The 23403-nt window shown below is 40.7% G+C and overlaps 1 protein-coding gene across 9 annotated transcripts in view; it reads left to right on the top strand.

Annotated features, from left to right (window-relative positions):
- CNOT6 (CCR4-NOT transcription complex subunit 6) overlaps positions 1 to 23403 on the top strand; it is an 87612-nt gene that overhangs the window by 39565 nt on the left and 24644 nt on the right. For 7 of the 9 annotated variants that reach the window (XM_033178880.1, XM_033178883.1, XM_033178881.1 and 4 more), the window contains 2 exons: positions 19797 to 19983; positions 22235 to 22320. In XM_033178880.1, coding sequence (XP_033034771.1) covers positions 19797 to 19983; positions 22235 to 22320 — 273 coding nt within the window. Of the gene's footprint in view, positions 1 to 1352; positions 1452 to 5619; positions 5625 to 11167; positions 11172 to 19796; positions 19984 to 22234; positions 22321 to 23403 lie in introns of those variants that run through there. The other 2 variants (XM_033178886.1, XM_033178885.1) reach the window with 2 other exon arrangements.

Below are 23403 nucleotides of genomic sequence, written 5' to 3'. Positions count from 1 at the left end.
GAGTGAATTTTACTGTATGTAGATTATACTTTGACATTTTTTTAAAAAGAAATTTTTTTTAAAGATTCAAGGGAGAGTGACAAATAAGCAACATACAGAGAAATAGTCCTCTGAAGCAAATCAATGCACGTGATCAGAATGAATACTAAAAATGATAATTCAAGGAAACTTTCCTGAATTAAAAAAAAATTCAAACTACCGACTGAAAGAACACACAGTATACCTGAGAATATCAATGTAGAAAAACCAACACTAGGATATATTCTGATAAAATTACTGAGTTTATGGAAAAAGCATATGTTTTGGGCATCTAGGCAAAAAGAGCAAGTGACTAGTAAGAAAAGCAGAGTGTCATTAGACCTGCAGCAAGGCTTTATGCCATACCAAAAAAATTTTTTGGAGTAACATATTTAAGATACTTTAAGATTGTGTGAGCCGAGGATCTAGAATTCAGCAAAACTGGCTTTGAAATATAAAGGGCACAAACTGTTACCAAAATACGGGAAACATAAGACATACTGTTGCTATGAACACTTTTTAAAGAATCATCTAGAGGACAAGCTTCTAGACAAAGTGATTGGCGTATGAACTAGTAGGGGGCATTTAATATACAGTGACTTGAAAAACTAAGTCTGAAAATAGGAGTGTATGCAGGTTAAATGGGAAAGTTGATAGTATGTAGTGCGTACATACTGTGACAATGTAGACCGACCACAGTTATGTAAAGGGGGGCAGGGCGGGTAAAGGATATGCACACACAGTTTTATCTGCTCTCGGTAATCATATTGGTGGGATGAAGCAAATAAATAAATATTCTATCATCCCATGTCCCTGAGAACCAAGACTGTCAGTATTAAAGAAGATGCAGATATAATTATAAAAGAGGGGAACTAAAAGCCCTGTTATCCTGAATTTGAATTAAAAGTTCAGTATGTTTTCATAAGATTTTAGCTTGTATATTTGATATTTTGTCATATATCATGTAAAACTTAAATATATTCATACCTTGTATTTATAAATGCATATGGCTACATATATATGTCCTAGATCTGTCCATTGAAACCTTAGAAACAGTGACTGACTCTAGCTAGAAATATCCCTAGCACTGGCTAATTTTTATTTTTCATAGAGATGAGGTCTCATTATGTTGCTCAGGCTGGTCTTGAACTCCTGGCCTCGAGCAGTCCTCCCGTGTTGGCCTCCCAAAGTGCTGGGCTTGCAGACATAAGCCAACTTACTCAGCCCAGACTGGCTTCTTTATTTGTTTCATTTTCACAGATTTAGGAGGTATAAGTACAGTTCTCTTTTTTATATTTTAACGGTCTGTTTATTATTTATTTATCCCTCCATAGAACCACCACCCACACCAAGGAGATTATTTGGAGTGGATCACCACCTAGAGCCTGGACTCTGACATCTAAGGCTTCCTACTCCCTCATTTTATGGCTTAGGTGAGGGACGTGGTTCAGGCAAAACTGATGTCTCCTTTTGGATACTGCAGAAGCAGCACCTAAGCATACCCATAAAGGTGGCCACACCCATCAAGAGTTGATTGGCAGGCTGGAAGACAATATTCTCCCAATGAAGGCACTTTTACCTCTATAGTGGGGTGGGAATTGGTTTGCTGGGAGTGTTGTTTTTGGGACAGGGAAGAGTTATTTCCATGGAAAACTTACTTGCAGGTTACAGAGAGAAATGAGGGGAGTTTGCCTACACTGGCCATCTGTGGGGCCAGTGGGGGCTGCAGTATATCTTTGCTACTGAAAGGGGAAGGTTGACATAGGCATTAAAGCCAAAGAGGCCCTTAGCAATTAGGCCCAGTACCCCTGCGATGATTTTGGAGTGGTTTCCTCTCTCAGCAAGGTCGATAATGGAGGTGATTAGGTAGAGGATCACTGCTAAGAGGGTTTGGAAGAAATTACTCCAGGGCCAATTGATGAATGGTATTTTGGTGTCCAGATCACACATGTAGCTGACAAAATAGCAGCAAGGATCATTTCAGCCACCAACAGGGAGGAATACTCTGGTGTGGAGGCACTTGAAGCAGATAAGGATCACCAGGCACAATGTAATCTTAGCAAACCTGGAGGATTCCCTTTTGGGTGCACAAGAAGTTGGCTTCAGCAGCAGGGGAGCCGAGAGGCACTCTGAATCCACCATGGCATGGGCTGACGCAGAAGATGTGCTCACTTGTTCATGGGGTCAAGGACACTGCACACCCAGCCATCTGGCTAGGAAGGGAGCCCCTGGTGTGGAGGGAGTCACAAGTACAGTTTTCTTACCTGGATATGTTGTGTAGTGGTGAAGTCTGTCCTTCTAGTGTACTCATTGCTCTAATAGTGAACATTGTACCCAAAAGGTAACTTTTTCTTTCACCTTTTTCGCCCTCCCATGTTTTGGAGTCTTCAGTGTCTTATTTTTCCACTCTGTATGTGCACGTGTACCCATTGTTTAGCTCCCACTTGTAAGTAAGAACGTCGATATTTGACTGTTTCTAAGTTGTTTTGCTTAGGATAACAGCCTCCAGTTCTCTTCAGGTTGCTGCCCAAGATGTGCTTTCATTCTTTTTTATAGCTGAGTAGTATTCCTTGGTGTATAGATACACTACATTTTCTTTATCCAGTCATCCATTGTTGGACACTTACGTTGATGCTGTATCTTTGCTATTGTGAATAGTGCTACAATACACGAGTGCAGGTTATCTTTTTGACGTGATGATTTCTTTCCCTTTGGGTATACCCGGTAGTGGGATTGCTGGATAGAATGGCAGTTCTATTTTTTGTTCTGTGAGAAATCTCCATACGGTTTTCCATACAGGTTGTACTAATTTACATTCCCACCAACAGTGTTTAAGCATTCCTTTTTCTTCATATCCTTGCCAGCATCTGTTGGTTTTGACTTTTTAATAGTAGCCTTTCTGAGTGGTGTAAGATGATATTTCATTGTGGTTTTAATTTGCATTTCTCTGATGATTATTGATGTTGATCATTTTTTTCGTATTTGTTGGCAATTTGTATGTCTTTTGAAAAATATCATTTCATATTCTTTGCCCACTTATTATTAGGGTTGTTTTTTTCATGTTGAGTTGAGTTTCTTGTAGATTCTGTATATTAACCCCTTGTCAGATGCGTAGTTTGCCAATATTTTCTCTCATTCTCTAGACTGTTAATTATCATTATTTTTGCGGTGCAGAAATTTCCTAATGTAATTAAGTCCCATTTATCTATTTGTTTTGAGATACGATATCTTTGTTCTGTGGCCCAGGCTGGATGGAGTAGTGTAATCTCAAACTTCTGAGCTCTAGTGATCCTCCTGCCTCAGCCTCCCAAGTAGCTAGGACTACAGGTGCACGCAACCATGCCTGGCTTTTTTTTTTTGGAAATAGGATCTCACTTTGTCACCCAGGCTGGAGTGCAGTGATGCCATCTCGGCTTCACTGCAGCCTCGACCTCCTGGGTTCAAGCGGTCTTCCTGCCTTAGCCCCTCAAGTAGCTGTGATGATTTGGAAGGCGCACGTCATGGTGAGTTCTTCCATGCTGCTGTGTGGCCTTCTGGCATGCATTGTTTCTGAGGAAAGGTCATTCTTATCCTTGTTTATTTTATGTATGTCTGTTTTCTGTGGCTGCTTTAAGAGTCTCTCCTCATTACTCATTTTATGCAGTGTGATAATGATGTCTTGTTGTAGTTTTGATTTGTTCTTTCATTTTTCTTGTGCTGCTTAGGTTTTCTTGAACTCGTTGGCTCTAGGTTTCTGGTTTAGGCTACCATTTTTTCAAGTAATTTTTTCTGCCTCCCTACCTTCCCTCCTTGGGGAGTACAGTTGCCTGTATTTTAGGCTACTTGAAGTTGTCTTACAGCTAACTAATGCTATGTTTAATTTATTCTTGCTTTATTTTCTTTTTTAAAAAATATTTTAGGCAGTTTTTATTGCCGTTTCTTCAGTTTTACTAATATTTTTATTTGCAGTATCTAATCTGCCATTAATTCCATCTAGTAATAGTATAGTTTTCATCACAAATTGAGCCATGGATTTTTTTATATCATTCATGCTGTTACTGAACATTTTCCCTACTTTTTTGCGTATATTTAATACAAGTACCTTTTAATGCCCTTACCTACTGATTCATCTTTTTCATTTCTGGGTTGATTTTAATTTATTTCTGTCTTCTACTTTGTGTACCTGGTAATTTTTTTTTTTTTTTTTTTTTTTTTTTTTGAGACAGAATCTCACTCTGTCGCCCAGGCTGGAGTGCAGTGGCCGGATCTCAGCTCACTGCAAGCTCCGCCTCCCGGGTTTACGCCATTCTCCTGCCTCAGCCTCCCGAGTAGCTGGGACTACAGGCGCCCGCCACCTTGCCCGGCTAGTTTTTGTGTATTTTTTCGTAGAGACGGGGTTTCACGGTGTTAGCCAGGATGGTCTCGATCTCCTGACCTCGTGATCCACCCGTCTCGGCCTCCCAAAGTGCTGGGATTACAGGCTTGAGCCACCGCACCCGGCCGTACCTGGTAATTTTTTATCAGACACGGTGTACTGTGCATTTTACCTTCTTTGGTGGCCAGATATTGTATCCCTAGAAGTACTCTTGAGCTTTCTTCTGAGATACAGTTAAACTATTTGGAAACAGTTTGATTCACTTAAAGCTTACTTTAAAGTAATACTTTCCCGAATACTCTGTTAATAGGTTTCCTATGCCGACTGGTGGAATACAAATTGTTCCTGACCCATGTGATCCCCAAGGATTGTTCCCTCAGCTTGCTTTTTTTTTGAGAGGGAGTTTTGCTCTTGTTGCCCAGGCTGGAGTGCACTGGTGCAGTCTCGGCTCACTGCAACCTCCGCCTCCCGGTTCAAGCGATTCTCCTGCCTCAGCCTCCTGAGTAGCTGGGAGTACAGGCACCCGCCACCATGCCCAGCTCATATTTTGTATTTTTAGCAGTAACGGGGTTTTACTATGGTGGCCAGGCTTTTCTTGAACTCCTCTCCTCCGGTGATCCGACTGCCTCGGCCTCTCCAAGTGCTGGGATTACAGGCATGAGCTACCGCACCCGGCCCGCTCTGCTGTTTTCAATTTTTCTCCACCCCATCCTTGGTCCCTGGCCTCAGGTTATTTCTCACATGTATTTGCTGATCATTGTGCAGTCGAAGACTCAGGGGGCAGGCCCCATCCTTTTCAGATCTCCAGAGCTTTGTATCTGTGTAGCTCGCTCCTCTTTGGCAGTCTGTCCTGTGGACTCGAGCCACCTTGGCCTCTCCAGACTCCTAGCTTCATTTCCTCAACTTGTGTATTACATAGACTACCTGGGTTCTGTCCCTTTGCAGTACTATCAGGAAAGCTCCAGTAAGCTGGAACTGTGATCACTGCTCACTTTGTGGTTTCCTATCTGTTACTCGTCACTGTCCTGTGCTGTGTGGTATCTAGCGTCTAAAAAATGATTTTCTAATATATTTTGTCTGGTTTCTTAGTTGTTGTAGGTAGGAGGATAAATTCAGTTCCTGTTACTCTATCTTATCCAAAAGTTTAGTAAGCCTATCATATATATTTTTTAAAAGACCGTGTCTGATAACTTCAGTATCTGAATCTTCTGGGGGTTCCTTTGGTCTGTTAATTTGTTGAATGCTGGAAATAGTAGAATGTCTTGATAGTATTTTCTTCCTTAGGAGTGAATTTACTTTTGTGTTTCCCAGGCAGTTGTAGAGGGGTAGATGGCCTTAATCTTACTAGGGTTTTAGCAGGACACAATGGCCGGTAATTCCAGCACTTTAGAAGGTCTTGGCGGGCAGATCACCTGAGATCAGGAGTTTGAGACCAGCCTGGCCATCACAGTGAAACCCCGTCCCTACTAAAAATACAAAAAATTAGCTGGGCGTGGTGGCAGGCACCTCCCAGCTACTTGGGAGGCTGAGGCAAGAGAATCGCTTGAACCTGGGAGGCAGCGGTTACAGTGAGCCAAGATCATGCCATTGCACTCTAGCCTGGGTGACAGAGCGAGACTCTGTCTCAAAAAAAATAAAAACGAAAAAGAAAAAAGTAATAATAATTACAGTTTCATTGAATTTGAATCAGATGTTCAGTGCTTGTGAGGGTTGGCCTATTGCTGGGTCACCTTATTCCATTTGTAGCTGCCAGCTGAAATTCAGTGGGTTTTTTTGTTTGTTTGTTTGTTTGAATCAGAGTCTCTGTCACCCAGACTCCAGTGCAGTGGCGCAATCTTGGCTCACTGCAACCTCTGCCTCCCAGGTTCAAGCAATTCTTCTGACTGAGCTTCCTGAGTAGCTGGGGCTACAGACGCCTGTCACCACGCCTGGCAAATTTTTATATTTTTGGTAGAGACAGGGTTTCACTATATTGGCCAGGCTGGTCTCGAACTTCTGACCTTGTGATCCACCCGACTCAGCCTCCCAAGTGTAATCCCAAAGTACTGGGATTACTGGTGTGAGCCATCGCACCCAGCCAACTTGGTGGTTTAAGAGAGTCTTCTTCCCAGCTGTGTAAGATGGCTAGTTCTGCTGAGTGCCTCATTCTCTCATTTCCAGCTTTTGGCTCATTGACTTGCCTCTTAGCTGCTGCTTGTGATTCTTTTCCTCTAGAGAGGTAAAGTGGTGGGACATGCCCTCCTATTACCTGTCAGTACTTCCCTTCTCTCCAGGTTCTTTGTCACACCTTTGCTGCCATTGTAGTTCTCCTGTGCTTTTGAAGTTGTGCTTTTGTGCGGTTTTTAAAAATCTCGTATTTCTTTCCCTCATTGGAATGGTTGGTCAACACAAACTACTCTTGTTACAGGAAGCTGAAATCAGACATGAACAAACTTTAAAATACTGCCTGAAGATCTGAAAATATCAAACAACTCTTAGGTTTGTTTTGTTTCTATTACATGGGTACAGCACTGTGGTTGCCTGCTCTTGAGGGACACCTGTAGCCCACAACAGCTGTACTTGTCCTAGGCCCTTGAGATGGCAGTGCAGGGCAGAGAAATGTACTAATCAGAGCCACACTCAGGAAGCTTCCAGAAAATCCACTTGGGTCTGAACTCCTCATAGTCACTAAATGATCTTTGAGTCAGATGCCTATAGTCCCCACCTTCACCTTGGTTTACTTTATGGCATTCTCCAACATTTTGAAGCCTTGAAACAGCGAGAATGTTGGCTCTATTCATACTTATTTTTCCATGAAGGAATGATAGACCGTATCTCTCAAATTCTAGATTATGCTCTTCCGAGGTTGTAGTTTGTTGTTGTTGTTTTTTTTTTTTTTTTTTTTTTTTTTTTTTTTTTTTTGAGACGGAGTCTCACTCTGTTGCCCAAACTGGAGTGCAGTGGTGCAATCTCTGCTCACTGCAAGCTCCGCCTCCCCTGTTCACACCATTCTCCTGCCTCAGCCTCCTGAGTAGCTGGGACTACAGGCGCCCGCCACCACGCCCGGCTACTTTCTTTTATATTTTTAATAAAAATAGGGTTTCACTGTGTTAGCCAGGACGGTCTCAATCTCCTGACCTCATGATCCGCCCACCTCGGCCTCCCAAAGGGCTGTGATTATAGGCGTGAGCCACCATGCCTAGCCCTGAGGTTGTTTTAAAAAGAGAATATTACATGTAGCTCTATTTTTTTTTTTTTTTTTAAGATGGAGTCTTGCTGTGTTCCCCAGGCTGGAGTTCAGTGGCACAATCTCGACTCACTGCAGCCTCTACCTCCTGGGTTCATGCGATTCTCCTGCCTCAGCCTCCCCAGTAGCTGGAACTACAGGCCCGCACCACCACACCCGGCTAATTTTTTGTATTTTTAGTAAAGATGGGATTTCACCATGTTGACCAGGCTGGTCTCAAACTCCTGACCTCCAGTGATCCACCCGCCTTGGCCTCCCAAAGTGCTGGGATTACAGGCATGAGCCATTGCACCCAACTGCTTGTTAGTTTTTTTCTATATCTGCAAATGCATAGTTATTTTGATTTCCTGGTAGGTATACTAATTACACCTAGTTCTTTTAGTGTTTGCTAATCACCCGCCTGATTTCAGAACACACAAATTGATTTCTCTTGTCTCTTGGCATTTAGCAATAAAGGGTGCTGGGTATTTTAGAATGAAATCACTTATCAAAACAGGGCTCTTAACGTAGGTCAGGATAATCCCAGTTTAATTCCTCCAGTCACTTAACTGCTTAAAAGTAAATGCAAGTTTTGGGGTACTTAGGAGTATGTATAATTTTGTGGCGAAGAAGTAGATAAGTATCATGAGATTATCAAACGGTGACTTCCTTTTTGTTCATTGACCTCTTCCAGAAAATTAGGATCCTTAATTTCTTGTATTGCATAGTTCCGTGGTAGAGATTTATCTTTCTCCAGTACATTATGTTCTTTTACTTCTGTTACTAATCTTTTAAACTCTGAATTTTTTTTTTTTTTGAGACGGAGTCTTGCTCTGTCGCCCAGGCTGGAGTGCAGTGGCGCCATCTCCCCTCACTACAAGCTCCACCTCCCGGATTCACGCCATTCTCCTGCCTCAGCCTCCCAAGTAGCTGGGACTACAGGCGCCCGCTACCACGCCTGGCTAATTTTTTTGTAGTTTTAGTAGAGATGGAGTTTCACCGTCTTAGCCAGGATGGTCTTCTCGATCTCCTGACCTCGTGATCTGCCCATCTTGGCTTCCCAAAGTGCTGGGATTACAGGCGTGAGCCACCGCACCCGGCGTAAACTCTGATTTTTTAAACGAAAATGAAGTACCACGTTTTGAAATTTGTTTTTTTTTTTTGCTTCATTTGTTGTGAACCTATTTCCACATCAGTGTACATAACAATTTCATTCTAAAAGAGAATGGCTAAGGAATATTATATGAATGAAACATAATTAAGTATGCTCTATTAGTGATCATTTATATTTCTCATTTTCCCCAACTGCCAACAGTATATTATCTTAGCATACCTGAACAAGTGTTTTCATAAGGTAAATCACAAATTGTGGAATTGATGGGTCAAAGAATACTCAGGTGTAACATTTTAGTAGATATTACCAGATTGGCTTCCAAATAGTTACATCTTTCCCATAATGAAAGAATGTGTCTGTTTCCCCTTTCGCCTTGTCAATATTGGATATTAGTCTTTTTTATTTTGCTATCGTAAACATTTTTTATTACTGAGTATGAAGATTTGTTTTTAATATGCTTTGTTTTTTAAGTGACCTGTTCTCACCCATTGTTCATTTTCCTGCTGATTTCTTCGTCTGTTTGTTTTCTTTTCTCTCATTATACAACTCACAGGAAATCATGAGGGCAGGGACATGGTATTATTTACCATTCTGTCCCCATACCAGCATGGTGGATACTGAAAATTGATGAATGGTTAGCTTCCATACACGTTGGTGTCTTCCCCATATAGAAAGAAGTTTTACATTTTAATGAATTCAGACCTGACAACTGTTTTCATGTTTGGATTCTAGGATTTGAGTTATACTGAGAACTATTCTGTTTCATTTCTTTCCTGGTTTTTTGGTACTTAGAAATTTATTCCAAAATTATATGTGTGTATGGTAGAGATCTGAGTTCTCCTTGTCTTCCTGCCTTTACCTTATATATGATTTATGCTTTTACTTGACTTTTTTCCTTTCCCTTATTCACAGACTTTGTGGTTTTCTTTCTGGCTACCTTCTGCCTTCTTGAAATGTCAGCTTATTTTTCTGGCAGATAGAATTACGATCACCCTCTATGGGAAAATGAGGTATACAAGTTGGCAGACTTCTAAAATGAACCTCCATAAATCCATAGAAGTTGTATGTCTCCATTCAGGAGCTCTGTTTGCTTCTTTAGGCATACCCTTCCCCTCTCTTGAGTGAAGCGGGCAAAGAGACACAGAAAACATGGTAGGGAGCCAGGCACAGGGGCTCACGCCTGTAGTTCCAACTACTTGGGAAGCTGAGGTAGGAGGATCATGTGAGCCCAGGAGTTAAAGGCTGCAGTGAGCTGTGAGCAAGCACAACACTGTGACAGAATGAGACCCTGTCTCAAAAAAACAACAAATTGTTTTATATTAAATGCCTTATTCATACTGACTGTCAGCTGTGTGTTTTCAGTTTGTGGTATGGTGTCTGTTCTGTTTACAGCAAAGTAAGGGAAATACCTTTTTGGATTAAGATAGACTTTATTATACAGTTTTACTGAAGTATAGTTGACATTCAAAAATTGGCATGCATGAAGTGAATAATGTGTATATTTTGACTTTGTACACCTGTGAAACCATCACCACAATCAAGAATGATCATATTCGTCTGTCCTGAAAGTTTGTGATCCTTCCTTCCCCACCTCTCCTGTTTCTCCATTCCTTCCCCCATTTCTAAGCAACCGTTGTGCTGCTTTCTATAACTATAGATTAGTTTGCATTTTGTGGAATTTTTGTATAAATGATGTTTTTTAGTATGTACACTTTTTTCTTTTTTTCATGCAAGTGGACACCTTGCATTTTTTTGTTGTTGTTTTTGGTGATTTTGTTCTGCTCTTACCCTCTGTACTTACTCAGTAGTTCATCCATAGTGTTTTGCTGGTCGTTAGTAGTGCATTCTTGTATTACTGAGTAGTAGTTCATTGTATGGCTATGCGAGCATTTGTTTATTTGTTCTCCTGTTGAACACACTTGGGTTGTTTCCAATATTTGACTATTACAAATAAAGCTGCCATGAACATTCCCCTTTGTGTGGGCATAACTTTTATTTCCTAAAAATAGAATTGATCATACGGTAAGCATATGTTTAACTTTCTAAAGAACTGAAACTGAGGCCGGGCGCGGTGGCTCAAGCCTGTAATCCCACCACTTTGGGAGGCCGAGTCGGGCGGATCACAAGGTCAGGAGATCGAGACCATCCTGGCTAACATGGTGAAACCCCATCTCTACTAAAAAAATACAAAAAACTAGCCGGGCGAGGTGGTGGGCTCTTGTAGTCCCAGCTACTCGGGAGGCTGAGGCAGGAGAATGGCGTAAACCCGGGAGGCGGAGCTTGCAGTGAGCTGAGATCTGGCCACTGCACTCCAGCCTGGGCGACAGAGCGAGACTCCGTCTCAAAAAAAAAAAAAACTGAAACTCGTTTGCAAAGACGTCTTGTTTTATATTCCTACTAGATGTCTTTGATCTGTGCCCTCACCAGCACAAGTCTTAAATTTAGCCATTCTTCTGGGTATGTAGTACTATCTCAGAGTGGTTTAAATTTGCATTTCTCTAATGACTCCCAATTTTGAGCATCTTTTCATGTGATTATTTGCCATCTGTTTATATCTTCTTTGGTGAAGTATCTGTTAGATCTTTCACTCGGTTTGAAAATTATGTTTTATTTCTTTCTCTCCTTTTTTTTAGACAGAGTCTCGCTCAGCTAATTTTTGTATTTTTATTAGAGATGGGAGTTTCACCATATTGGCCAGGCTGGTCTTGAATCACCCTGACCTTCAGTGGTCTCCCTGTCTTGGCCACCCAAAGTGCCAGGATTACAGGCGTGAGCCACCGCACCTGGCCCCTCTTTTTCTGTCTCTGTCACTGTTTCTCTTTCTCTCCCTTTTTCTTTCTTTGTCTCTTTTTCTTTTCTTTATTTTTTTCTGTTGACATGGGGTCTTGCTCTGTCACCCAGAGTGGAGTACAGTGGCACAGCCTTAGCTCACTGTAACCTTGAACTCCTGGGCTCAAGTGATCCTCACTCCTCAGCCTCCCGAGTAGCTTGGGACTATGGATGTGTGCCACCATGTCTGGCTAATTTTAATCTTTTTTTAGAGACTGAAATCAGCCTAGGCAACATAGTGAGACCCAAACTCCTGGCCTCCCGCGATCCTCCCGCCTCCGCATTCCAAAATGCTAGGATTAAAGGTGTGAGCCACCATGCCCTGCTTTGTTTTCTTAATATTGAATTTTGAGAGTTTTATATGATAAGCCCTGAAATTATGTAATGTTAGCCCTATAGCTGTGTTCTTTTTCAACATTGTTTAGATGTTTTCTTTTTTTTTTTTTTTGAAACAGAGTCTCATTCTGTCGCCCAGGCTGGAGTGCAGTGGCTCAGTCTCAGCTCACTGCAAGGTCCTCCTCCCTGGTTCGCCATTCTCCTGCCTCGGCCTCCCAAGTAGCTGGGACTACAGGCGCCCACCACCACGCCCAGCTAATTTTTTGTATTTTAAGTAGAGACAGGGTTTCACTGTGTTAGCCAGGATGGTCTGGATGGTCTGGGTGGTCTCAAATCTCCTGACCTCATGATCCACCCACCTCGGCTTCCCAAAGTGCTAGGGTTACAGGTGTGAGCCACCGCACCCGGCCTCAACATTGTTTAGATGTTTTCTAAGTCCTTTGAATTTCCATATGAATTTTAGGATCGGTTTACAAATTTCAAACTTGGCATTTTTGGGGGAATTGTGTGTTAACTCTGTAGACCAGTTTGGGGAGAGCTAACCTCTTGATACTGAGTTTTCTCACCTGTGAACTCCATGTATCTCTTCATTTATTTTGGACTTCCTTACTTTCTGTTAGCATTGTTTTGTAGTTTTGACTGTACATTTTTTTGGTCAGATAGTTTTGATGCTGTTGTAAATTGTGTCATTTTAGATTTCAGTTTCTGATTATTCATTATACAGAAATATACACTTTTTTGGTATATTGACCTTGCTAAATTTTCTTGTTAGTGACATTTTTGTAGATACCATAGGATTAGTTGCATAAATATGTATATAAATACATGGGATTAGTTACATACATGTGCTGTTTGTAAAGACAGTTTTACTTCTACCTTCCAAATCCTTTGTTTTTCTTGCTTTATCATATTGGCTGGAACCTCCAGTATAATGCTTACCGGGCATAGTGAGAGTGGACATTCTTGCTTTGTTTCTCATGTTAGGAGGAAACCATTAATTCCTTTACCACTAAGCTTTTTGTAGATGTCTTTTAACAGGGTTAAGAAGTTCTATATTTATTTATTTATTTATTATTATTTTTTTGAGATGGAGTTTCACTCTTGTTGCCCAGGCTAGAGTGCAGTGGCATGATTTCGGCTCACTGCAACCTCCACCTCCCAGGTTCAAGGGATTCCCCTCCTGAGTAATTGGAACTATAGGTGTGACCCACCACGCCTGGCTAAGTTTTTGTATTTTTAGTAGAGACGGGGTTTCGCTGTGTTGGCCAGGCTGGTCTTGAACTCCTGACCTCAGGTGATTCCTCACACCTCGGCCTCCCACAGTGCTGGGATTACAGGCGTGAGCCACTGTGCCCAGCCAAGAAGTTCTGTTCTTAATTTACTGCATTCTTTTTTTTTAAATCAGGAATGGATATTGTATTTTCATCAGTCTTTTTTTGTTTTTTAAAGTGCATCTATTTAGATGATTTTTAGTCTGCTAAGATAATAAATTTACAGTGATTTTGGAATGTTAAACCTTTAATTTCTGAAATAATCTTGGTTGTTATCTTTTCAGTATACTGCTGGATTTGATTTGCTAAGATTTTGTTAAGAATTTTTGCATTTATATTCATAAGGTTTTTTTGTGCTTTTCTTGTACTGTTTTTGCCTGGGTGGTATCAGGGTGATACTTCAGAATAATGTGGAGAGTGCCCTCTCATCTTTAGCTTTCTGCATGGATTTGAGTATAATTGGCATTATGTTGTCTTTAAACGTTTGGTGGTGTTTACCAGTGAACCAGTGTGGTTGTAGAATTTTGTGTAGGCAGATTTTTCAGTATAAATTCAATTTTTGTAATGTATTATTGGTCTATTTAGGTTCCTGTTTCTTTTTTTGAGTGTAGTTTGGTACCCTCTGTGTGTGAAATTGTCCATTTCATGTGGTTTGTTGTTATTTATTGGAATAATATTCAAAATATTTTTATAATCTTTTAATAATTTATTAAGGTATAGTTACCTATAGGCAACTTCACCCTTTTTAGTGTATAGTTATAGAAGTTTTGGCAAACCTACAGTTGTGTAACTAGCACTAAAATCAAGATAGAAGCCAGGCCCAGTGGCTCACACCTGTAATCCTACCACTTTGGGAGGCTGAGGCAGGTGGATTGCCTGAGCTCAGGAGTTCGAGACCACTCTAGGCAACACAGTAAAACCCTGTCTCTACTAAAATACAAAAGAATTATCCAGGCATAGCAGCGTGCTCCTGTAGTCACAGCTACTCGGGAGGCTGAGGCAGGAGAATTGCTTGAACCCCGGAAGTGGAGGTTACAGTGAGCTGAGATCACATCACTGCATTCCAGCCTGGGCGACAGAGGAAGACTCTGTCTCCAAAAAAAAAAAAAAAAGAGAATAGTTCTGTTGTCCCTAGTCCCAACCACTAGGGAGGCTGAGGTGGGAGTGTCACTTAAGCCTATGAGTTCAAGTGCATCCTGGTCAACATTGTGAGACCTTGTCTGTATTAAAAAAAAAAAAAAAAAAAAGTTCTGTTGTTCCCCCAAATCTCCAGTGACTGTAGTCAGCCTCCTTCCTTCACCCAGAGCCTCTGATCTTTTTTCTGTTCTTACAGTTTTTTTCTTTGTAAGAATGCCATATATATGGCATAATAGAGTATGTAGCCTTTTACATTTCATAGAAGTTGTATGAGTGAGTAGTTCATTACTCAGTAGCATTTCATTGTCTTCATGTATCATTATGTGTTCCTTTCCCAGTTGAAGAATTGTTTTTGAGTTGTTTGCTATTTCTGGAAATCATGAATAAAGCCACTGTAAACATTTGAACAGATTTTTATGATCTATATCTTTTTAATACTTAAAAATATATAGTGGTTTTGATCTTTCATTCCAGATCATAGTAATTTGTATCTTTTCCCTTTTTCTCCTGATCAGCGTGGCCAGAGGTTTATCATTTTCACTCTACCTCTCAAAGAACCAGCTTTTGGGTTATTGGATTAGTTGGTTTTCCCTTATATATTTCATTGATCTCTGCTCTTAGACTTACCTCCTTTCTTCTGCTTAGTTTGCATTTAAATTTTTTCCCCCTAGTTTGTTAAGATAGAAGCCAAGGTCATTGATTTGAGACTTTACTTCTTTTCTACTGCTTTAGCTACATCCCACACAATTTGGTGTCTTTTTATGTTTTCATTTTCTTTCAGTTCAAAATACTTCTGATTACTCTTTTGATTGCTTCTGACCAGGGAGTTATTTAATTTCCAATATTTGGGTATTCTCCAGATATCTTTGTTGATTTCTAATTTAATTCCAACATATTTTTGTCAGAAAATGTACTGTTTGATATTTTAATCTTTTAATTTTTCAACTTGTTTAATGACCCAGCATGTGATTTGTCTTGGTAAATGTTCTTTGTGTACTTGAAAAGAATGTATATTCTGGCCTGGCGCAGCCGCTCACACCTGTAATCCTGGCACTTTGGGAGGCCGAGGTGGGTGTACCACAAGGTCAGGAGTTCGAGACCAGCCTGGCCAATAATGGTGAAACCCAGTGTCTAGTAAAAATATAAAAATTAGCGGGGCGTAGTTGTGGGCGCCTGTAATGCCAGCTACTCTGGAGGCTGAGGCAGGAGAATCGCTTGAACTTAGGAGGTGGAGGACGTCGTGAGCCGAGATCACACCACTGCACAGAGTGAGCCTTTGTCTCAAAAAAAAAAAAAAAAAGTGTATCCTACTGTTATTGGGTAAAGTATTATAGAAATATTAATGAGGTCAAGTTTATTGATAGTTCTGTTGAGGTCTTCTATATCCCTTCTGATTTTCGTTCTTGTTAATTGAGAGAAAGTTTCTGAAATCTCTCTGGATTTGTCTATTTCTTCCTGAAGTTCTGTCATGTTTTGCTCATACTTTGTTACTAGTTGCATAAACATTTAGGATTGTATGTCATTTTGATGAGCTGACTGATTTATCATTATGACTCATCATTATGAAGTGACCTTCTTTCTCCCTGGGAATATTCTTTGCTCTAAAATCTACTTTACTATTAGTATAGCTGTTTCTTTTTCTTTTTTTTTTTTTAACTAGTGTTAGCGTTATTTACATTTATTCATACTCAGATTCTATTTGTCTTTGTATTTGAAGTGTGTTTCTTGCAGGCATTGCAGAATTTGGTCTTTTTTTAAAATGCTGATTGACAGTCCATTTTATGTGGGTTCTTTCAACCTTTTTTTTTTTTTTTTAAGATGGAGTCTTGCTCTGTCGCCCAGGCTGGAGTTCAGTGGCGCAATCTCAGCTCACTGCAAGCTCTGCCTCCCGGGTTCACGCCATTCTCCTGCCTCAGCCTTTCAAGTAGCTGGGACTACAGGCGTCTGCCACCACGCCCGGCTAATTTTTTGTATTTTTAGTAGAGACGGGGTTTCACCGTGTTAGCCAGGATGGTCTCGATCTCCTGATCTCGTGATCCACCAGCCTCAGCCTCCCAAAGTGCTGGGATTACAGGCGTGAGCCACCGCACCCAGTCCAACCATTTGATTTTAATATGATTATTCCTATCGTTAGATTTAAAATTCCCCATCTTGCTATTTGTTTTTTATTCATATCATTTATTCTTTGTTCTATTTTTTCTTCACTGTCTTGTTTTGAAATAATAAAGCTTCTTTATTTTTTCTTCACATCTTGCTTTGAAATAATAGAGCTTTTTTAAAATCATTCCATTTTACCTCCTTTGTTTGGCTTTTTTGGCTGTAACGCTTTATTAGTTAAGGCTCATGGTGTCTCGTGTCAGGTAGATGAGCTGGCAGTGAATCATTTCACCTTTTCTTTACAGGTTGGGTATCTCTTAACTAGAATATCCCTGGGGATCAAAAGTGATTTAGATTTCAGATTTTTTTTTTAAATTTTTGAATATTTACATATATGTATGTATACAATGAGGTATCTTGGGGATGGAACCCAAGTCTAAAACTTGAAATTCATTTATGGTTCATATATACTTTATACAAATAGCCTGAAGGTAATTTTATCCAATATTTTAAATTTTGTACATGAAACCAAGCGTATCTACATTGAACCATGAGAAAGCAAGGAAGTCTCTATTTCATGTCATTGTTCCAAAAGTTGCAGGTTTTGGAGCATTTTGGATTTTGGATTAGGGATGCTCAGGCTTTGTCAGAAGTTAATTTGCCTTCATTTTTGGAAGCTCTTTTTGGTAATTTGCTAGGTTGACAGAATTTTTTTTTTTTCTTAGAGTACATTAAAGTTTTTACTCCTGGCCGGGCGCCGTGGCGCACACCTGTAATCCCAGCTCTTTGGGAAGCCAAAGTGGGCAAATCACCTGAGATCAGGTGCCCGAGACCAGCCTGGCCAACATGGTGAAATCCCATCTCTCCTAAAAATACAAAACTTAGCTGGGCGTGGTGCTGTGCGCCTGTAATCCCAGCTACCCAGGAGGCTGAGGCAGGAGAACCGCTGGAACCTGGGAGGCAGAGGCTGCAGTAAGCTGAGATCCTGCCATTGCACTCCAGCCTAGGCGACAGAGTGAGACTCCATCAAAAAAAAAAATAGAGATTTTGCTCCTCTGTCAGTCTCTCTTATTGTTTACAGCTGGGAGTCTGCTGCATTTTATCTTTGCTCCTCCTATAGGGAATGTTTTTCCCCTCCTCTGGTGGCTTTTTAGATTTTCTCTTTTAAGCCATTTGATTAAGATGTACATGTAATTTTCTTTTCTTGCTTTTTATGAAATTTTCATATGTTTGGGTTTATGGAGTTGTCTGTCTGTTTTGAGCCGGAGTCTCACTGTGTCACCCAGACTGGAGTGCAGTGGCGCCAGCTCAGCCCACTGCAACCTCCACCTCCCAGTTTCAAGTGATTCTCCTGCGTCAGTCTCCCTAGAAGCTGGGATTACAGGCACCCACCAGCATAGCTGGCTAATTTTTGTAGTTTTACCATGTTGGCCAGGCTGGTCTTGAACTCCTGACTTCAGGTGATGTACCTGTCTCAGCTTCCCAAAGTGATGGGATTACAGGCATGAGCCACTGCATCCTGCCCTCATTGAGTTTTTTGTATCTGTGAGTTTAGAGTTTTCGTCAAACATAGACATTTTCTGCTGTTTTTTCTCTTGTGTAACAACTTGAGATACAATTCACACACTGTACAGTTCACCCATTTAAAGTGCAAATTTAGTGGGTTTTATATATTCACAGAGTTGTGCCACATTTGCCACAATCTGAACATTTTCATCATCCCAAAAAGGAACCCTACACCCGTTAGCAGTCCTTCCTCTGACATTTAGGAACAAAATCTAGCCTCAGTTCTGTGTGAACTTGGGGGTTGCTGCCTCCACAATCCTTTCAGGTGTTTTTTTCCCTCTGGCTCAGGCAGTTTCTTACATGCATGTGCCGATCAATACTCTGTTGACAACAAGCCAGGGAGTTGGGGGCCCCTTCAGATCTCTGGACTTCTCTCTGTTCTCTTCTCTTCTCTCTAATGTTCTGCCTCTTGATTTCTAATTACCTTGGCTTCCCTGGACTCTCTGTCTCTGTCTCAGGGAGGATCACTATCCTCTACCTGGGATTCCCCTCCTTGGGCTGCCTCCTGTAAGTGCTGTCCAAGGAGTAAGCTGAGACAGTTATAGGGTCTACCTTGTTTGCTTCCCACCCTTCAGGAATGACTTTCCTGCACTGGTTGGTGTCTCATCTTAGAAATTTGCTGATTCGTGTATATTATCTGATATGATAGTTGTCACAGGTGGCATGGTAAATTTAATTATTGTTACTCTATCTTGGTAAGAAGTCTCAAGGTTGCGTTTTCTTCAGCCAATACAAAATTAGTCAGTTCTGAAAGACTGGTATGTTTTCGTTACATTTGTTTCATTCTCTCTCAGATTAGATCCTGAACCAGTAAGGAGATTATGGGGAACATTCTTAGATTGTAGAAACCATTGACAATTTATCAAGAAGTACACAAAGTACAAATTTATTATTGCATTGAAAGATTTTATCATTCTATTCTTAGTCACTGAATCTTATGCCTACTACTATTTGATTAGAAAGGTCTGACTTAATATTTGAAGTGTTTCTGGGCAAGTGTTTTTACTTGCTAACACATAATACAGATGCTGCTTAGCTCTGTGGTTCTTCATGCAGTTATCACTTGGGTACTCTGGTCTTAAAACTCAACTAAGAATACCTTGTGTTCCTTTTTGTTTTGTTTTGTTTTGTTTTGTTTTTTGAGACGGAATCTCGCTTTATTGCCCAGGCTGGAGTGCAGTGGCCGGATCTCAGCTCACTGCAAGCTCCGCCTCCCGGGTTCCCGCCTTTCTCCTGCCTCAGCCTCCTGAGTAGCTGGGACTACAGGCGCCCGCCACCTCGCCCAGCTAGATTTTTGTATTTTTTTAGTAGAGACGGGGTTTCACCGTGTTAGCCAGGATGGTCTCAATCTCCTGACCTTGTGATCCGCCCGTCTCGGCCTCCCAAAGTGCTGGGATTACAGGCTTGAGCCACCGCGCCCGGCTCCTTTTTGTTTTTAGGCAAGATTCTTGTTTTCTGGAGATAATGAACAGCCTCTGAGATAGTAGAATTTGTGTTATTTTGCATAAGTCCAAACCAGTCATGATGTTCAGATGTTGGATTTATCATTACTATAAATTAATCATGTTTCCCTCTCATATCTGAGATAATTTTAAAGGATAAGTTATTTTTGTGCTCCTAAAAATAAAGATGCAATCTAAGTAGTGTTGGCACATCAACTTTTTATTTTAACCTGCTAAGTGAGGAGCTTATAACTTAATCATAGCAATGAATTGTTGTAGAATAGGTAAGATTTCCTGTTAACCCCTTCCCACAAGTTTTTTGGATAAATTTAAGTTACTCATAATAACATCTAAATCTTACTGAATCTACAGAACAAATTGTAGAGAAAACTATATAATCCGTTCCTGTATTTTTTTTCTCTTACAGGAAAAGTAAGAAGCTTAAGTGCATCTTTGTGGTCACTGACTCACCTGACAGCTTTGCATTTGAGTGACAATTCCCTGTCCCGAATTCCTTCAGACATTGCCAAGCTTCACAATCTGGTATATTTGGACCTGTCATCTAATAAAATTCGTAGCTTACCCGCAGAACTCGGAAACATGGTATCACTCAGGTATGCAGACACAACTTAATACATACTAACTATATGACCCCTAAAACAAAATATAGGCTGGACATGGTTTCTCACACCTGTAATCCCAGCATTTTGGGAGGCTGTGGTGGGAGGATCACGAGGTCAGGAGATCGAGACCATTCTGGCCAACATGGTGAAACCCCATCTCTACTAAAAATACAAAAGTTTAGCCAGGCGTGGTGGTGGGCGCCTGTAGTCCCAGCTACTCAGGAGGCTGAGGCAGGAGAATGGTGTGAACCCGGGAGGTGGAGCTTGCAGAGAGCTGAGATCGTGCCACTGCACTCCAGCCCGGGTGACAGCGCGTTGTGTTAGGAACCAAAACTATTCATTTAATGGTATTTGAATAAAAGGAAACATAACTATATCCTTTATAACTTTATAGTTTTGTTTTTGGGAAAACTGAATGTCAGCTAATAATAAATTATGTAGATGATTGGCTGAATTTTTTAATTACTGTATTTTGTGTAATATACTTTATTTTTGAATGAAAAAGTTTGGACAGGGAGGGGCTGGACTGCAAGGCACTTATGGTATCCCACATACTTCCCCGTGACAAACAGGGCACCATACCATCCTTAATACAGGGTCCAGGAAACCATTGCCAATTGGTGAAACCTTTTTTGCCATCCCAGGGCTTGTATGTTTGATAGTAGTAAAGCCTGGACTTGAAAGAGCTAGAATTAATTATTAAATTTGGGGGCGTATAGCATGAAATATGTGGCATTTGGAGTCACGTGTAAGTTCAGGTTGGAATCTTAACTTTTCCATTTATGAGTTGTATGATCTTGGACAACCTTCTTGACCCAGGATAAGGGATAACCTGACTCTGGGTTCAAGCATTTCTCCTGCCTCAGCCTTTTGAGTAGCTGGGATTTCAGTTGTGTGCCACCATGCCCGGCTAATTTTTGTATTTTTAGTGGAGACGGGGTTTCACCATGTTGACCAGGCTGGTCTCGAACTCCTGACCTCAAGTGATCTGCCTGCCTCAGCCTCCCAAAGTGCTGGGATCACACTGTGGCCAGCCAAGGGACCTCCTTTTTTCTGTGTGTTGTGTTTGGAAATAAACAGGAGCCAGATATCAGAACTAGCTCTTCTTGTTCAGGTTACAGCCACACAGATCTTCTGGCTTGCTCAGTAACCAAGATTCATTTAAATGTCAAAAACCAAAGATTTTAGAAATATATATCCTGCACACTTAAAAATTGACAAATAGGGCTGGGCGCAGTGGCTCACGCCTGTAATCCCAGCACTTTGGGAGGCCGAGGCGGGCGGATCACGAGGTCAGGAGATGGAGACCATCCTGGCTAACACGGTGAAATCCCATCTCCACTAAAAATACAAAAAATTATTCGGGCATGGTGACGGGCACCTGTAGTCCCAGCTACTTGGGAGGCTGAGGCAGGAGAATGGCATGAACCCGGGAGGTGGAGCTTGCAGTGAGGGGAGATCGTGCCACTACACTCCAGCCTGGGCGACAGAGCGAGACTCTGTCTCAAAAAAAAAGACAGATAAAACTGAATGTGTTAACATTGCCACTGTATCAGTATTGGGTCTCTGGTTGTTCTTTCCCCGAATGTTCCCCCCGCTCTGCCGCAACCCTTGAAGATTCCTTTGATATTTATATTATGGCTATCTCTGCAAAACAAATTATTAAGAATAATAATGAATAGTTAATACAGCTACTGTTATTTTTTAAATGCAACTTTAGTTAATAGCAGTCATAAGCTTAATTGTGTAGCTGTTATAAGCTCTTTTGAGTCATAAATGATTATTTTAGTTCTCTTTTAAGAATTCACCTGGTAGGCTAGTTTATCATTTCCACTTTCTTAAATGTGTAGTAGACCCCACATGTGCTAGACCAGTGATACTCAGTGTGGTCTGTGACCTGGGGCCAGTTTGCAAACTGTCTTGCCAGTCTGCAGTGAGATTAATATAGCAATTGAGTAATTTTATATGTCTGTTAAATCTAATACTTTTTAAAAATTGGGACTTGTATTTTGTCCTTTTCCCCCATTATTTCATTTTTCTAGTAATTTGTTTCTTGTATTCTCTGGCAGTTTTTTATTTTTTTTTAACCACATGTAGTTTAAGAAACGCTGTACTAGACATTGAAATATAATGTAACATTTTTTCATTGTTAGGTGCTTATATTCCTAGAAACTGTGTTGTTGATTTTAACTGTTAAAGGCTAACATAGTTTTCTGACTTCCTGGAATTTTTACATCAACAGGGAGCTCCATTTAAATAACAACCTGTTACGAGTTCTACCTTTTGAGCTGGGAAAACTGTTTCAGTTGCAGACTTTAGGCCTGAAAGGTATGACTTCCGTATTTGTACTTCTTATGGTTTGTATATATGTCTTTGAATCTAAAGAAGGCAAGAATCTTTCTGCTAGGGGATTCTTTAAAGACTCATTTTCCCCCAGACTTCATCAGTTTCTTAGCTATATGGCAATGGTTTTATTCTTCTCTGCTCAGCTAATAGACTCTCTACTAGTCTTTGTTTTCTTTTTTTTGCTCCGGGCCCAGCCCTTCTTTTCTAGACTCTGTTTTAATGAACCCTGTGTTCTGGGGATACTTCCCTGAGGCTATACTTTCTTTATTTCATCATGTTATAAACAGCTGTTTTTCTTAGATTCAAATCTCAAAAAAATGGAGCCTCTCATATAGTACAGAAAACAGTAAGTAGAAAATTTTGACCATTTGAACCTGCTGATGATCAAGATTTAAGCATATTTTTCTTGATTTATGAGGACTTGATTATAGGGCCATAACTGATCCAGCAAGAACTATTAGAAAATAAATATTTTTTAAGCCAACAATATTAAAAGTTATATTTTGACAATGCATCAATGCCTATAAATTTTTTATCATGTTAAGCGGCTCTTCACCAGCCCTGGGTAGGTGTGTCTAGCCTACTGTACAATTGCTTCTTCAAAAAAGTCACTGGATGAAGGCTTCAAGATTTGCACCCGTAGGCTGACCTCAGTCGCTCACACCTGTAATCACAACACTTTGGGAGGCTCAGGTGGGCAGGTATCTTGAGGCCAGGAGTTCAAGACCAGCATGAGCCACATGGCAAAACCCCATCTCTACCAAAACTACGAAAGTCAGCTGGGCATGGTGGTTCCCACCTATAGTACCACCTACTTGGGAGGCTGAGGCAAGAGAGTTGCTTGAACCTGGGAAGCAGAGGTTGAAGTGAGCTGACATTGTGGCACTGCACTCCAGCCTGTGTGACAGAGCGAAACTCTGTCTTTAAAAAAAAGGAATTCCACTCTTAGTTTATTAAAAATAGTTATATAAAAGGTTTTAGTCCTATAAATATTTTATATATCATAAAATAACAGTTTTAAAAAAAAAATAAAAAATACAAATATATGTTTTAAAATGTATGGAA

This window comes from Trachypithecus francoisi, unplaced genomic scaffold, assembly GCF_009764315.1.
Source record: "Trachypithecus francoisi isolate TF-2019V2 unplaced genomic scaffold, Tfra_2.0 Lachesis_group2, whole genome shotgun sequence".
NCBI lineage: Eukaryota > Metazoa > Chordata > Mammalia > Primates > Cercopithecidae > Trachypithecus > Trachypithecus francoisi.
The sequence above is the reverse complement of the archived record's forward strand: the minus strand, read 5'-3'. Positions and strand labels throughout refer to the sequence as shown.